Raw genomic sequence first — 17,467 nt, 5'->3', positions numbered from 1 at the left:
AATGGAAGTCTTTGGGGAACGCGAAAATTGTTTTGGGAACGCTCCTTGAAAAAAGGTTCGATGTTCCCATTGTCTTATACTCAGGTACTCGAGTCGCTCCCATCCGAGCGTCCGACTGCTTCTTATGAGTACACAGCATCTTAGTGCTCGCTCATCACTAATCCCATTTTGGCACCACATTTCCTCCGATTCTCTGTTTCTTTTACAGCAGTGACCAGATGTTGAAGGAACCACATGTTTTAGGGATTGTGGCTTGTTTTACAATCCCACATTAGGCTTTATCTGTTTTTTATTATTGACGTCAACCTGGAAAAACTGCAGCTGCCCGTAACAGAGAACGATCCATAAAAGGGCGATTTTTATATGTCGTAGCATCACCTTAGGTTAAAATGGTATCAATGGGGGAAAATGAATGTAAGCCCACTCGCAGCAGTCTACAAGGTGGTATGGTGGGCAGGGGTGCTGCTCGGTTACCATCGCCCCAACATCTGAAATTCTGAGGGTGCCCCTTCTCTACGTGCCTGGTCCCATCCACCACAGCTGCAGAGAGCTGCATCCATCCCTCAGCCAGGATAGAAGGTGAGAGGAGGGTGGAGAGCCTGAGTCACAGGAGGAGGAGAGGAGGAGGAGGCTGCAGGACAGCAGCAGTCAGTGACAGAGATAAGGAGACAAAGGGAAGCAGCTGGGACCTGGAGGAGGCACAGACACAGCACCAGGCACAGGAGGTGATGGTACAGGGCGCCGCGGGCACTGCACAGCACTGACTACATTGTACGCAGCTCTACACCCTGCAGACAGGTGAGAAGATGGAGCGGCGCTCCCTGTGGCCGGCCGCCTGCGGGCTGCTGCTTCTCCTGGGCTGCTCTTCTTCCTCCGAGGCTCAGGGCAGGCGGCGGATTCTGAGCAGAGAACCGGGCGGCATCTCGTTTGAGTATCACCGGTACCCGGAGCTGCGGGAGGCGCTGGTGGCGGTGTGGCTGCAGTGTCCGTCCATCAGTCGGATCTACACGGTGGGACGGAGCTCCGAGGGCCGGGAGCTGCTGGTCATCGAGATGTCGGACAAGCCCGGAGAACATGAGCCCGGTGAGTGCACGGTACACAGCAATGATAGCAGAGCCAGGCGCAGGGTGCAGCGGATCACAACATAGAATGGATGGAAAAACCTCATCTGCATGGACAGTTAGGAGCCATCTCTAAGGTGTCGGGGTCATCGGCTCCATGTGTAGATGAAAAGCAGGAGGATGACGGAATATGGAGGTTAATTCTCTGATGACAGGTGCAGTAGGGCACCATGGCTTATAATCTACACTGGGGCATTATATGATTAGCTGCAGGCCGGATGTATTATGGGGTGGAGGTGAGGTGACAGCTTAGTCCCTGCACAGCTTGTTAATATGAGGATCAGACAGCTCCACTGTGTGCAGTGCCAGGAAAAAGCACTAAAGCTGGGGGAGAAGTGTAGGTGGGTGATAGACTGCCCTCTTCAGGCCCTGGTCACAATAATAGGAAACAGCTATAGGAAATATCCGGCTATAGATGGCCCTCCTCAGGCCCTGGTCACAATAATAGGAAACAGCTATAGGAAATATCCGGCTATTAGATTGCCCTGCTCAGGCCCTAGTCACAATAATAGGAAACAGCTATAGGAAATATCTGGCTATTAGATTGCCCTCCTCAGGCCCTGGTCACAATAATAGGAAACAACTATAGGAAATATCCAGCTATTAGATTGCCCTGCTCAGGCGCTGGTCACAATAATAGGAAACAGCTATAGGAAATATCCGGCTATTAGATTGCCCTGCTCAGGCCCTGGTCACAATAATAGGAAACAGCTATAGGAAATATCTGGCTATTAGATTGCCCTGCTCAGGCCCTGGTCACAATAATAGGAAACAGCTATAGGAAATATCTGGCTATTAGATTGCCCTCCTCAGGCCCTGGTCACAATAATAGGAAACAACTATAGGAAATATCCAGCTATTAGATTGCCCTGCTCAGGCCCTAGTCACAATAATAGGAAACAGCTATAGGAAATATCCAGCTATAGATGGCCCTCCTCAGGCCCTGGTCACAATAATAGGAAACAGCTATAGGAAATATCTGGCTATAGATGGCCCTCCTCAGGCCCTGGTCACAATAATAGGAAACAACTATAGGAAATATCCAGCTATTAGATTGCCCTGCTCAGGCCCTAGTCACAATAATAGGAAACAGCTATAGGAAATATCTGGCCATAGACTGCCTTGCTCAGGCCCTGGTCACAATAATAGGAAACAGCTATAGGAAATATCCGGCCATAGATGGCCCTCCTCAGTCCCTGGTCAGAATGATAGGAAACAGCTATAGGAAATATCCGGCTATTAGATTGCCCTGCTCAGGCGCTGGTCACAATAATAGGAAACAGCTATAGGAAATATCCGGCTATTAGATTGCCCTGCTCAGGCCCTGGTCACAATAATAGGAAACAGCTATAGGAAATATCCGGCTATTAGATTGCCCTGCTCAGTCCCTGGTCACAATAATAGGAAACAGCTATAGGAAATATCTGGCTATTAGATTGCCCTCCTCAGGCCCTGGTCACAATAATAGGAAACAACTATAGGAAATATCCAGCTATTAGATTGCCCTGCTCAGGCCCTGGTCACAATAATAGGAAACAGCTATAGGAAATATCCGGCCATAGACTGCCCTCCTCAGTCCCTAGTCACAATAATAGGAAGAAGCTATAGTAAATTTCCGTCCATTAGACAGCCCTCCTCAGGCCCTGGTAACAATAATAGGAAGAAGCCATAGGACATTTCCGGCCATTAGACAGCCCTCCTCAGGCCCTAGTCAGACTGATAGGAAACAGCTATAGGAAACATCTAGCCATAAACTGCCCTCCTCAGGCCCTGGTCAGAATGATAGGATACAGCTATAGGAAATATTTGGCCATAGACTGCCCTCCTCAGGCCCTGGTCACAATAATAGGAAACAGTTATGGGAAATATCCGGCCATTAGAATGCCCTCTTCAGGCCCTGGTTATAATGATAGGAAATAGCTATGGGAAATATCTGGCCATAAACTGCCTTCCTCAGGCCCTGGTCACAATAATAGGAAACAGCTATGGGAAATATCCAACCATTAGACTGCCCTCCTCAGACCCTGGTCACAATCATAGGAAACATGTATAGGAAATATCCTGCATAGTTATAGGCACTGGTTAATGCAGACAGAAGTTGGCCCTGTGCAAGAACAGTATATGGGGCCTTTCAACCCAATAACTCATTAAAATGCACATTTCCACCTGCTTTGGAGGTGTAAATGGCTCCCTTACCTCTTGGACCCCCGTGTGGCAGCCTATGTCTGCCCCTGGTTATAGGAGGGGGGATAAAGAATCTAGATTCACTTCCAGACTTCTGACATAGTACCTGGCACTGTAATGCTGATTTTGGTTTGGTAATGAGTGCCGATCAAATGTGTAATAAGTCAATGGGCATTTGATTAGAAGTCTTATAACACTGACTGACCAATAGTGATGATTACAGAACAATCGTTAACTTGATCGTTCTGTCCAAATACGGTACCATATTATCGGCAGCATATCGCCTGCTGTTATGGATCAATGTGCTGCCGATAGCAATGATATTCTCGCAGGCATAAATTATCTAATCACCCATTTTGCTTGTTGGTGTTAACACCAGCAGAATCCTAGACCAGTCTCCCCATGAGCACTGTCACTGATTGTCTACTCCGCTAAATAAGAGGCAGCACTGCTATTCACATGAGACCAGGCACAGGCCTAAGGGGGTGTGTATATTTACCACCTCTATGTATAAGGGTGGGTTCCCATTTATCCATTTCATCAGGGTCAGATTTTTTATTACTTTCTACTATAAAACTGGTGGGCAGCATCAAACATATGCCTCGTGTAGCGTTTTCTGATTTGACTCCTTGAAAGATGAGCAGCAACAACTGATGAGGAAAAGAAACAATCCCATAGAAAGCCATGGGATCAGCCCCTACATGAGTGAGTTTCTCCGGAATTTTTGTAGAGAAATAAAGCCAGATGGCCAGATAAAAGGAAACAAGGTCGGAGGGGGCAGTATTAGATTATTAGGGTCCTGGTATCATGAGAAGAGGTTCCAGGACAGTGAATAGGTATAGCGATGGTGCCACCATACTAAGTAATGAAGTTGGAGAAGTGCCATGATTTGGTCTGAATAGATTAAGATTCACATGGAATATTTCTTCATATTTCTGTCTACTGTAGGGAACATATTTCCTTATGCAATATTGGGTCATATTGGGGCTGGAGGAAATGATAGTGGAGGTGATCAGGTGCAACCAACCTCTGAATCTCGGGTTCCTTGCTAGTTGGGGGCCATCTAGAAATTGCTGTTGATAGATTCAGTTTCTTTTGTGTCTCCATTTGGTACTTTGTGTTCATAACAGTGTCCTGCTCAAGCTGTAAAGCATTGTGCATAGGGTCTTTTAGGCACTAGCGGTTATTCCTGCAACATCTTTTATATCTTTTTTGGACGTGGCTTCTTTTATATTGCTGCAGCTTCCAATCAGAAGCCGCTAGAAGACTGGTCAGGTCACTGCTTTCAGCTCCTTAACGGCTTTTGAAGCCGGAAGTGAGACTGATGAAACATATGCCCAGCAAGTTGTTTTGACATTGCTGTGCATACGTTTCTTTTTGTTGTAATTTCTTAACACTTTTTGTAGCAGGTTCCAGGGGGAAATCACCCCCAAAAAACCTCACATTTTTGCTCATTACTTAAAGCTGTAGCTCGCATAGCGACTTTTTTTTAATTTTTTTTTGTGCAGAACAGGGTTACAAACTCAATAGGGGAATTGCTTTTCTACATATCTCAATTATAGATAAAAAATATTTACAGTTCAGAAAAACACATATTAATGTGTTAAGAGCACACATTGTATCATTTACCAGAATAATTGTCCAGGTATTCAGACGAGGTCAATAAAATCTGGTTATGGTGGAAGATAATTGAAGTCACAAATTAGTCTTCCGCAGAAAAAAACATGAAACACCGCGTGGAGTGGAACAGGTTGCGATGAGGCCTATGTGCGATTTTCCACTGGCGATCACAGCGACCGTGAAGAATAAAAGCGGCACAACTGATGGCTGATTGCTATATGTACATACTATGTAATACTGTATCTCCTGTGTATCAGTACTCCATTATGGAGAATATTGTGGAGACTGTATGCTATGCATTACTGTGTCCTAGCACCCAATATCTCATTCACTGCTCTCATGATAAAAGTGGATTTATCTAGTAAAAACCTTATAACAAAAAACAAAATCTTCAAAAATGTTTAGAACAAAAAGCAACTTAACAAAAAGGATATTTTTAGGCTTTTTTTACATACTGTATGTTGTATCGCGGTTCTAGCCATGATTTAAAAAAATAACAAAACAAAAAAAAACCCTAAAAAAATGCAGTTTTGGAAAAAGTATGGCAGAACATGTGATCCGATGACATGTATGAACATGGATTTAGGCTGCAGGCACATGGCTGTAATGGTGACACATTTTATCGCTCTCATAACAGTTTCTAGAGCAAGCTCTAATGGTACAAGTGAACGAAGCATTGGATTCTACAAAAAAAATATTACAGAAAAAAGGCTCAAATGTTTACCAACAACAGATCACAACACTAATGCACTGAGAACGCAGCAGCCACCTTGATACAGGCTGAGGAAGCACAGGTGTAAAATACTGGTGAAGGGGATGGTTGTCTAATATTACACATGCACAAGGATAAAGCCTGTATAGGGAGCCAGCCACAGATATGAATTAGTGACACTCATACTATCAGATCAGGCAGGCTGCCCAGCACTATATAAGTGCACCCACCAGGAACAGACACCCTAACGTCCCCCAGTCCACACTAAAGGGTCTGGCTGCACCCTGCAAAAATGATGAAATTTGTGTATATCAAGCTTGTAACCCACGCTAAGGGTCCTCATTATCTTGCAAGTATTACACTAGAATTAAAAGCAACTCACTGAAAAGACCTAAAATAAAAAAAAAATCAACAAAAAAATTACTGCTGTATTTGCCAACACCAGGCCACAATACTAATGTTGCGGACGGGTGCTGGGCCGCTGCAGGGGCTGCTCGGATCCGGGTTCGTTACTGTGGCTCGAGTGGTAGCCGGACACGGGCTCTTACAGCTGTCCGTCCTCACAACTAAAGGAAGGGGGTATTTACAGGGGAATAGTTTGTCAGTGACGCCACCCGTGGGTTGCGGTGAGGATTGGTGACATCACCGCTGTCTGGGTATGGGACGCCCGGGGCTGATGGAGCTGAGCAGTAAGGTGGAAAAGGTGGAATCCCCTCCACGGGTAGGGGAGGTGTAGTCCTAGGGCCCACAGGATGGTGCGGGATTGCAGGGATCTGGTGACTCACAGTTTGTTGTAGTGGTTATGGATGAGCTGGTGCTAGTTTTGGACGGTCAGTAAACACACACAGTCCGTATTGTAAACCAAATTGCCAGTGACCGGTAGCCTCCGGCGGTTACATTCGGGTCCCACACACAGATATACAGCCAGGGGGCCCCTTTGTTCTGCACTTTCTGTCTATTTCTCTTGTCTGGACTAGTCCGCTTGAAACGGCCTAAGGACCGGATCCCCTCTCTCGGCACAACAACAGGGACTACAACCCTGCCCCAGTCTACCTCAGGTTCCCCGCGACCGGATCTCCATCGCCTGTGGCCCTCACTCCCACCTAGTCGGCGTAGCTAGTCCAGTCGTCCGGTGGTCCGGGGCTCCAACCCCGACTACCACCCTCTCCAGGGAGCTCCAACTCCCTCCTGTCAGCTCTCCACTGACTTCAGCTCAAACTGCCTAACACTCCTCTCTGTCATTTCCTGAGCTCTTCTCCTCGATCCCTCATGGGGGGAGGGTGACTAGGGCCTGATTGGCTGGTGTATACCTGTGTGGGGACTGTGTTGGTGCCAAAGAGGAGAATTGGCTGCATTTTGGTGGGATTTGTGCTGGCTCTGTGACAACCTGGTTTTGCCAGAGCGTCACACTAATGCCCTACAAGATGGAGCAGGCGCCCACCAATTAAGGGTTCTAAGGTGGTCTAAGCCAGGTCACCTGGACAGTATGCAGGGAATGTGTGTGTGCATGTGTGTGTGTGCGCGCGCGCACGGGGGGTAGGGGGGGGAACAACCCCGTCTTTTAAGATGTAATCTGAACACAGAGTTGTAGCCAATTAAAGGCAGATTGACGGATTGTGTGACTCATTGACATTCAGTATTCCATTGCCGCCTTCTATGTGAATGGCTGATTCGCTTTAGAGCAAATGGAAAATAATTGTGATGGTGACACAGAACATTTAAAGGGGTTGTGTTCTATGGAAATCTATTGTAGTATATTGTATTATATATTGCCCCAGATTGGCATTCTGGACTGATCTAAAGCCAAGAACCAGTTACTCTGCTCTGATTAAGTGTATGAACTGTTTTCTGAAGGGACTCACCTATCAGTGATGGATAAAAGTGGAGTGATGGAGCTCAGGCTTACATCTGTCATGTCATTTCTTATAAAAGGTCACTAAAATATGCAACCTGATGGAGGTACTCATAGATTTTCCAAATAGACGTTTGTAGTTAGTGGAGCGTATACAAGTTGCTAGGTTAAGGATCATTACCAGACTGTGTAAATACTGACTGAGACGGATAATGTTTATTTGACTAAAAAACTAACAAATCTATGAAGATATGTAAATATGGTGCAGGGAATAGCAGATCATGTTTTCTTCTGCCATGTCATGCCTTGCTGTATGTGGCCTGCTGTGCACACAACTCTGCCTACGAGGAGATGATATGATCCTCTTATCCCGGTCTGCCGGGAGGGAGCATATTGTTCACATGGCTTCCTCTTCTGAAGCCAAACATATCTGTGACACCGGTCCCTCCTAAGATGGAGGGCTTCCCGTCCTGGGTCAAGGCTTGGTCTCGGAGTTACATTTGTGTCATCTGCATCCTGAACGTGACTGAATAATAGGCTGAGAAGTTGCTTTTGTGAGATAACTTTTAGCTCTGTTGGAACCTGGCTCTTAGTATTTGTATAAAGACGTAATAAACACAACAAACTAATAGCAATAGTGCAGGATTATAATGCTGAATACAGTACTGGCCAAGCCCATATTATTAATGAAGCATTGGTACTGCTCCGATCATTCCTCTGTAACGGGGTGCCAGGGGTGCCTCCGGCCTTGTAATCGTGGCACTTGCTATCAGGCTTACCCCTGGTTCCGCCGTCACTTTGGGGACAGGAGACGTCGTGGTGGGGCAGAGTGTGGTGGTGCAGGTGTTGTCCGGCGCACAAACACTCTTCAGGCGTGGTTCGATGCAAATAACAAACATGTTTTATTCTTCACAAGTCTCCACACGTGGCAGTAACAAAACACAGTGCTGTGGCGCTTTCTTTAGCTGAGGGAAAGCCTGCCCCAGCGTCCCCTCAAGTGGGCGACTTGCCTGACTACTCCACTTCGCCCGGCTCCCACTTCTGGCTACCCACAGCCCGGACCCACACCGGACTGCTTCACCCTACGAGGTTCCGCCCGCTCCTTTTCTCTCCGGCTTCCCTGTTCTTCCAGCTCCCTTCTTTCTTTCTTTCTTTCTGCCCACTCAGCTCCACACTCTGCCCCTTCTCTGTTGCTTCTCTCCCGTCCCGGACACAACTGCCTTCAGCACACACTTCCTTTCCCCCTAAGCTGCCGGCTCCTCCTCCCTCCTGTACAGTTTCTATGGGGACAGCATTAACCACTTCAGAGAAAACCTGTGCTTCCTTGCAAGGGATCTGCCCACCCCTTACATACCTCCCCTCTTTAAGCCTAAGCCTCCCGGCAAGGCACAAACCTAAAACCACATTTATATCACAAAGTCATTATAATAAAACTATAAACATGTTCACCTTCGGGCACACGCAAGGGCACACCAGTCCAGCGCCCGGAGTTCCTCCTGGAAGCTCCCGGTCTTTGAAGACAGTGTGCCCGGAGGCCGTTACAGCCTCCCGGTCTTGGCTGGTCTTCTGCCCGGAGGTTTTCACAATACTCCTGGTCTTGGTAGATAGGAGCACAAATCAACAAAGTCTTCTTTAACAACACGGAGGGAGCCCCTGGCTCAGTCCAGCATCAGGCTCCTTCCGGGCTCGTAGCTTGAACAGGTTGCAAACTGTGGAACTTTTCCAGCTCCTTAACAACACCGGTCTTCAACACGAACATGTCCATCACCTCCGGTCGTTACGAGTCACTCAGGAGGGTAAGCGCGCTGCCATTCGGCCCACTGAGCCCTCACATAATCAGAAAGGGACTGACCTGGCAAGCGGCGCAGCCTCCGGAACGGTTCGTAGTTGACGGGTGGTTCTGGCGCCTCTGTCTCCGGTTTTGCCTCCTCGACCCCCGACGGGGGTGACGGGGTCGCTGAACGGGACGGCTGGGGACTGCCCACGACGATCACCGGGTGTGTGACCAGATTCTGGTGAATTGCCAACACCGCCGGTGTTCCCTTCTCGGGGTCAGCACCCAGTCCTGTCTTGACTTCGGGCGATACCGCCAGCGTGGTTCTCGGCCGGGAGATATCAGCCAGCACCGGTCTCGGTTGAGTGCGTCTCCGGTATTGGCATTCCTCCCATTCGATTTCCTGTTGCCACTGTGCGGCCTCTTGTGTAGTGGGCCGCTCCGGTCCTCCTGGCACAGCCGGTAGGTTGAGAGGAAGTCCTTCCGCAGCCTGCTTCGGGCGTCCTCTGCCCAGGTTAGTTGCTGCTAGCGCGGCCACCACATCTTGCTGCTTTCCTGCGGTCTCCATCTTGCTTGTAGTCAGCGTCTTTGGTAATGGCGGCGGGGTCAGTGGAGATGCTGGAGGAAGTGGAGGCGGGCCTATTTTTCCCGCTCTTCGGTATACTCCACCCCCAGTCTCACACATCAGGTCGACCCCTCCGCGGCGGTACTTCTTTCTTCTTACAATACCGCCCACTTCACGTATCTTCGTTCGTGCCCTGGGACCGGCACCTCCCCTCTTTGGGCGGAGTACTCCGAACTTCTTTTTCGGCACCGGCCAGCCCCAGGCTCTTCTTTTGGCGCCAACTTTTCGCGCGCTTTCTGCATCTTCACAGACGACGGCCATCTTGCCGCCATCTTGTGCCCGGTCCAACGCTGCAGGCACTACTTCTGCTTCCCACCATGGGATCGGGAATCTTCTCCAATAATCCGGATCCAGGACCCTGGGCACCACTTGGTCTCCTTCTTCTTGGAGCGGGTCCCCTTGCATATGATCCGGATCCTGCCGACTACGCCACATGTAACGGGGTGCCAAGGGTGCCTCCGGCCTTGTAGTCGTGGCACTTGCTATCAGGCTTACCCCTGGTTCCGCCGTCACTTTGGGGACAGGAGACGTCGTGGTGGGGCAGAGTGTGGTGGTGCAGGTGTTGTCCGGCGCACAAACACTCTTCAGGCGTGGTTCGATGCAAATAACAAACATGTTTTATTCTTCACAAGTCTCCACACGTGGCAGTAACAAAACACAGTGCTGTGGCGCTTTCTTTAGCTGAGGGAAAGCCTGCCCCAGCATCCCCTCAAGTGGGCGACTTGCCTGACTACTCCACTTCGCCCGGCTCCCACTTCTGGCTACCCACAGCCCGGACCCACACCGGACTGCTTCACCCTACGAGGTTCCGCCCGCTCCTTTTCTCTCCGGCTTCCCTGTTCTTCCAGCTCCCTTCTTTCTTTCTTTCTTTCTGCCCACTCAGCTCCACACTCTGCCCCTTCTCTGTTGCTTCTCTCCCATCCTGGACACAACTGCCTTCAGCACACACTTCCTTTCCCCCTAAGCTGCCGGCTCCTCCTCCCTCCTGTACAGTTTCTATGGGGACAGCATTAACCACTTCAGAGAAAACCTGTGCTTCCTTGTAAGGGATCTGCCCACCCCTTACACCTCTATAGCAGGGGTGGGGAACCTTTTTGCTGCCGGGGGCCATTTGGAAATTTCTGCCAACCTTCGGGGGCCGCACAAAATTATCAATGTGAAAATGAACCAACTATATTTGGTCAAACAGTTAGTTAACTCACCCCTATTGTGGTGGCCGGAGCTGCTTCTCTTTTGTGCAGCTGTGATGTTCGGTGATACTTATGTTGCTTCTCTCTTTTCCAGGTTTGTCTCGGTCTGGAGCGCAGGCAACTCTTTGTTATAATAAGATTGGTAGACTATATACATCACACAACAGACACAGGGACTGGAGTATATAAATCACAGGAGACACATACATGACTGAAGGGGCTGTTGGCATATACATCACATAGGAGACGCAGGGACTGCTGTATATACATCACATAGGAGACGCTGGGACTGCTGTATATACATCACATAGGAGACGCTGAGTCTGCTGTATATACATCACAAGAGACACCTACGGTACATCACAGAAGACACTGGGGGCACATACATCACACAAGGGGCTGGGGACATGTATATGCCCCCTCCTGTGATGTATATGCTTTCAGCCTCTCCTTTGATGTATATGCCCCCAGCCCCTCCTGTGATATGTACAGCCCCAGCATCTCCAATGTGATGTATATACCCCAGTGTGTGATGTATATATCACAGGAGGGGTTGGGGCATCCACATCACAGGAGACACTGAGGCATATCCATGACAGGAGGGGCTGGGAGCATATACATAAAAGGAGATGCTGGGGAACACACATTACTAGGTCACAGGGAGGCATAAGCATTGCTGTGGGGCACACATATCACTAGGGCGGCACAGAGAGCACTAGGGGGGCACGGACATCACTAGGTGGGCACAGGCATCACTAAGGGGGGGCACACAGACATCACTAAGGGGGGGGCATAGAGACATCACTAAGGGGGGCAGAGAGACATCACTAAGGGGGGGGCCACAGAGACATCACTAAGGGGGGGCACGGAGACATCACTAAGGGGGGGGCACGGAGACATCACTAAGGGGGGGCACGGAGACATCACTAAGGGGGGGGGAAGGGGCACACAGACATCACTAGGAGGAGACTGGGAGGCACAGACAGTACTTGCAGAGCACAGACTTCACTAGGGGGTATACTGCACTTGGGGTGGTAAGGAGCACTGGAGAGAACTCAACAGTGGGGGTGATCCACATCGCTGGGGAGTCTGCACACAGCACTGGAGGGGGCACGCTGCACCGGACAAGGGGCAGAGAACGGGCAGCACACAGCACGTGGAGCTGCACGCTGCACCGGAGAAGGGGCAGAGAGCAGGTGGCACACAGCGCCAGGGAGCGGCAGCAAACAGCACGTGGAGCTGCACGCTGCACCGGAGAAGGGGCAGAGAGTGGGCGGCACACAGCGCCGGGGAGCGGCAGCACACAGGACGTGGAGCTGCATGCTGCACCGGAGAAGGGGCAGAGAGCGGGCAGCACACAGCACGTGGAGCTGCACCGGAGAAGGGGCAGGGAGCGACAGCACTGATTGAGGCACGCTGCACGGGAGAAGGGGTGTAGAGCGGGCGGCACAATGCAGGAACCGATGAAGCTGCTGTGGGACTAAACCCGCCCACAAAGTCTGTTCTGAGCATGCTGGCACCTGCCAGGGAAAGAGCTCATTGGTGCGCGCTAGCAGCGCCTGTGAAGCCTTAAAGGGCCGGCGCCCGATAAGATCACGGCAGTGGCTGGAGTACTGCCACCCCCGGGAATCTGCCCGGGGGCCGCATAAAAGGTCTTGGCGGGCCGCATGCGGCCCGCGGGCCGGAGGTTCCCCATCCCTGCTCTATAGTTAGCCAGCATTCCCCGCCTGTTTCCTAGGATCCACATTTGATAGGGGTGTCACGTGAGCGCTGCAGCCAATCAGCAGTCATTGATTGGCTGCAGAGTTCACATTTTGTCAGAAGAGAGTATTTTTTTCTCATCTTTCTTTGTCTATTAATAAGGGGTTGTGAAATAAGATTTCTGCAAAAGGCATCCTGTTAAGCCTGTGTGAGTTGAAACGAGGTAGTAAGATTTTTAAAACTGTTGTGTTTTTAGATTTTTATTTATGTACTAATTTTGGCCTCGGTTTGGTGTATTTCTTAGATAATTCCTCTAACCCAGGAGTGGGCAAATAATTTTTCTGAGTGGACATATGAGAGACCATGACTATTGTGAAAGGCCTAACCAATAGGCTGAAATTAATTCTGTCCAAATATTAATATTAAAATATTAATCACAATAATAATTGCTATATTGATATTATCACTTAATATTGGGAAGAATTAAGTTTGTTGCCATTGTGGCGGCCCTGAGGCTTCCGTCGCCACAGAGATATTGCACCTCAGCCAGAGGTGTGGTATCCCAACCCGGGTAAGAATGGGGTCATCTACCGGTACACAGATAAAACCTGCACACACCAATTGGTAGGCATACACCAGGTCAGGGATAGTGGCAGTAACCCCCATAGATGATCTGGTCATGGGGCCGTAAGTCCCATCTACTGGTCCCAATGGTGTGGGTGGGGCCTAGCCAGGGGGAGTGTGGGAGGAGTCAGAGAGAATGAGTAGAGGAACAAGGCAGTCAGTTCCAGGAGGAAAGGAGAGAAGGAGATTCCTGGTGGAGATCCTGGGGTCTTGCTAGGCCCAGGTGACACCGAAAGAAGGGATTCCAGGGTCACGGAAGGGCAATTGTGTCGTGACCTGTTCCATTAGAAGATCGGGTGGAGGGATCTGGCTGCAAAATCAGGGACGGTCCCTAGACTGAGGGAAGAAAGACATTTCCTTAAAGTAAAACCGAAGGCTTGGGAGATCGCTGCAAGCACCCAGGGCCACAACCCGCCACAGATCACCGGTAAAGGCGAGCAAGATACGACTGAGGTCAGCCACCTTTGTACAGGCCCTGTGGTGGACGCGCAAGACAATACAATACAGTTGAGCACTGGGAGACAGCCAGAGAAAGGACACATAGAGGGGTGAACCGGTACTGATCCTTTACCTATCCGGGATCGGCGGAGACCCACAACAGCGGATCCTGACACACTGCGGGTAACCGGTCAGCGCAACTGTGAGACTAACAGTAAGTAAACATCTTAACTGCAAGCCCTGTGTCGTCCGCTTGATTCTGCACCTAGTCTACAAACACCATAGACTTTACCAAGCACCAAAGGTTCCACAGGGGTACCCGCTCTACCTGTGGAGAGCAAGAAACACCTCAGCTGCCATAACATCAGCCCCGGAGGTCCTTTCCAGCAGCTGCGGCTCTATAGATGCAAATTACCACAGGTGGCGTCACGAATCTTAAATAAACATTATCATCACCTCCCCAATATCGCCACATTAACTGACTCCACCAGGGTCACGGAGTCGGGCCCCACCACCGCTGACTATCCCGGACTAGTCCGGCCCGACACCAAGTCACCTAAGGCCCTGGGGTGGGCGAGTCACCATACCCCTATATACTCTATAAAATTCAACATAGAGTCTTATATACAGTTTGGGCATCCACGCAGCCTCCTATATACAGTTTAATGAACTAAAATGCCTCATATTCAGTATGAGCCCCCACATAGCCTCCTATATAGAGTATAAGCCAGCACATAGCTTTTTATATTCAGTATGAGCCCCTACATAGCCTCCTAAATACAGTATGAGCCCCCATATAGCCTCCTATATGCAGTATAAGCCATCACATAGCTTCTTATATTCAGTATGAGCCCCATCATAGCCTCCTAAATGCAGTATGACCCCCCACTTAGCCTCTTATATATAGTATGAGCCCCCATATAGCCTCCTATATATAGTATAAGCCCCCATATAGCCTATTACATTATGTATGAGCCCCCATATAGCCTTCTAAATACAGTTTAGCCCCCACGTAGGCTCTTATATACAGGATAAGCAACCAATAAGCCTCAAATTCAGTATGAGCCCCACATAGCCTCCGATATACAGTATAAATAACCAAAAAGCCTCATATTCAGCATAATCTTGGGCATAGGTTCCTCTGGCACTTTTTTAATATTTCCATTAAATACTTGTGGCCAATACCATTTATATACTGTACCAGCATGTAGACACCAAGCTGGCACAGATCCATGCCCCTCCTACATGTATGCCACACGGTTATAAGGAATGTAGATACAGGCTGTGCTTCCTATTTGTGTATATACATATGTGTACCCACTTACTATGTGTGTGTTGTATATACTATACGTGCGCTTGTGGAGATCTGTTTTAGACTTCAGTATATATGTGTATTGGTATACTATAACATGTCTGTAGTATATATATATATATATATATATATATATGTCTCCGTGTGTATACTAGTTATGTGTGTTAATTTGTGTTTTACTGTCTTAAAAGTGGGGATCTCTTTCCTAAATGCCCAATAATCCCGTGTATATTTGAATTGGATGCTTGCAATGATAGTAATATAACTGGATGTATATATTGTGGGATTGGATGCAATGCACTGCCATGATTCTCTATAATCTCACAACAGTTTTCAGTGAAGCAGGTGCAGTTCAGAGCGTCTGAGGTTTCCACATGAGAATTCTGCTTATGTGCCAGGGAAGCAAATTCTATTTTTACCATGTACCATGAAAGCCTATTTGCCCTAATTGAGGTAATCTACAAGTGCTTTTTGCGGATAAGGGATGTTATACCGTTAGTTACTGCCTAGACCTGTGATAATTAGTTTTATTCCATTTGTGCAAATGCCATGTTGTAGTAAATATGCATCATCGGTATCCCTTGTAACAGTATGCTACCATTACCAGTGCTTCTCAAACTATGAGGTGGGCTTCATTTCTGTGGCACCCACTAGTTCATGATGAAAATATACTGAATCATTGATTTTGCAAATCTCCCTCTTAATAGGAGGAACTTCTTTATTGCTTTTTTGGGGGCGCAGGAGACAAATTTAAATAGTCTGTTGTTTCAACAAATTTTGTATAAAACAACAGAACAAGAAAATATTAGAAACTTTGGAATATACAGTTAGATACAGAAATATGTGGACAGTGACACATGATTTGGCATATGGCTGTTTACCAAATCATATTCAAGAAACATTTACCATTTTTTTGCACACTATAAAACACACCTATTTTTTAGAGGAGGAAAACAGGAAGAAAAGTGTTAAAAGCAAAAAATGTGTTCATGACACAATGTTATGGGGGGATCTGCTGCTGACATTGTTATAGGGTAATATCCCCCAATTCTTTAGTAATGTCCTCACATCCTGGGCTCCTTCAATATACATGTGTGCCCCATCCTGGTGTATATGTCCTCCATCCTGGTATATATGTTCATCATCCTTGTCCCATCCAGTTATATATGGTCCTCATCCTGGTACATATGGCCCTCATCCTAGAATATATGTTCCCATCCTGATATATGTGGCCTTCATCCTCAGCCCATCCTGGTATATATGTCCCTCATTCTAGAATATATATCCCCTTCACAAAAAAATAAATAAATCATTATAGTCACCATCCCTCCACTCCCCCGTTGCACAGTGTCCTCTTCGGATGCTGGCAAGTGACTTCAGTGTATGAGCCTCACAGCGCATGATGTCACTGCCATGCACTCTCAGTTACATGCTGGAATATTCACTTCTCCCCATACCCATAATCCTGACCACTGAATATGCATTCTCTTTAATAATGGACGTGATTAACCAGCTGCTGCAGGAAGCCAGGATCGGGGTGATCACGTGTGCCCACTATTAAAGAGAATGAATACTCACTGCTCCTCACGCTCATAGTCCTGCCCACCTCTTGGTGCCGAGAGGTGGGTGTGATTAAGGGTGTCGGGAGCAGCGAATATTCATCTTCTATATTAGCAGGCACACTTATTTGTCCCAGTACCGATCTCTGCCTCTTGTGACCTGACTTGTTACATAGGCTTGTATGGGTGCGCATGATCTGAGATATTATGCCATTTGCAGCATGCAGCGACTTTTTTCTTATGCCGTATTGGCATGAGAAAAAAAACCCTGCTGATCGGCACTGCTCCATAGTATAAGTATAACATTGGAGTAAGTGCCATCCGATAAAACATAAAATAGCACTCATTGGATTTATATGTGCATGTGACACAGACTTTAATTTGTGGGTATTAACAACCTAATTGGAGTAAGGGTTTAGGAATTACAGCTCTTTAATATGCACTACCTCTTTTTCAGGAGCTAAAGGAAAAAATGGTTAATTGTAGCTGATACTAAAAAAAATGCTAAAGTAAATAAGACTTACCAGAACTCCAGTGTAAATTGTTTCTCAAGATAAGATACAATGGCAAATAAGAGCAAAGTATCACTAGGATAATTGAGAGCTGAAGCTCAAGGAATGCTAGGGGAAATTAAACTTGAGGAACACTAGGGTAAATTGGAGCTGAAGCTAAAGGAATCCCAGGATAAAGAAGAAATAACAGAACCCCAGGGTAAATAAAAGCAAAACGAATAATGTGATAAATTGACTAAAGCT

At 47.9% G+C, this 17,467-nt stretch overlaps 1 protein-coding gene across 1 annotated transcript in view; it reads left to right on the top strand.

Moving 5' to 3' along the window:
- Positions 1 to 603: 603 nt before the first annotated feature.
- CPE (carboxypeptidase E) overlaps positions 604 to 17,467 on the top strand; it is a 128,055-nt gene continuing 111,191 nt past the window's right edge. Inside the window, exon 1 of the mRNA XM_075347326.1 lies at positions 604 to 1,083. Coding sequence (XP_075203441.1) covers positions 807 to 1,083 — 277 coding nt within the window. The 5' untranslated portion in view covers positions 604 to 806. The remainder of the gene's footprint in view (positions 1,084 to 17,467) is intronic.

This window comes from Anomaloglossus baeobatrachus, chromosome 1, assembly GCF_048569485.1.
Source record: "Anomaloglossus baeobatrachus isolate aAnoBae1 chromosome 1, aAnoBae1.hap1, whole genome shotgun sequence".
In the NCBI taxonomy this organism is placed as follows: Eukaryota; Metazoa; Chordata; class Amphibia; order Anura; family Aromobatidae; genus Anomaloglossus; species Anomaloglossus baeobatrachus.
Note: the sequence above shows the minus strand (reverse complement) of the source record. Positions and strands in the feature narration are given on the sequence as shown.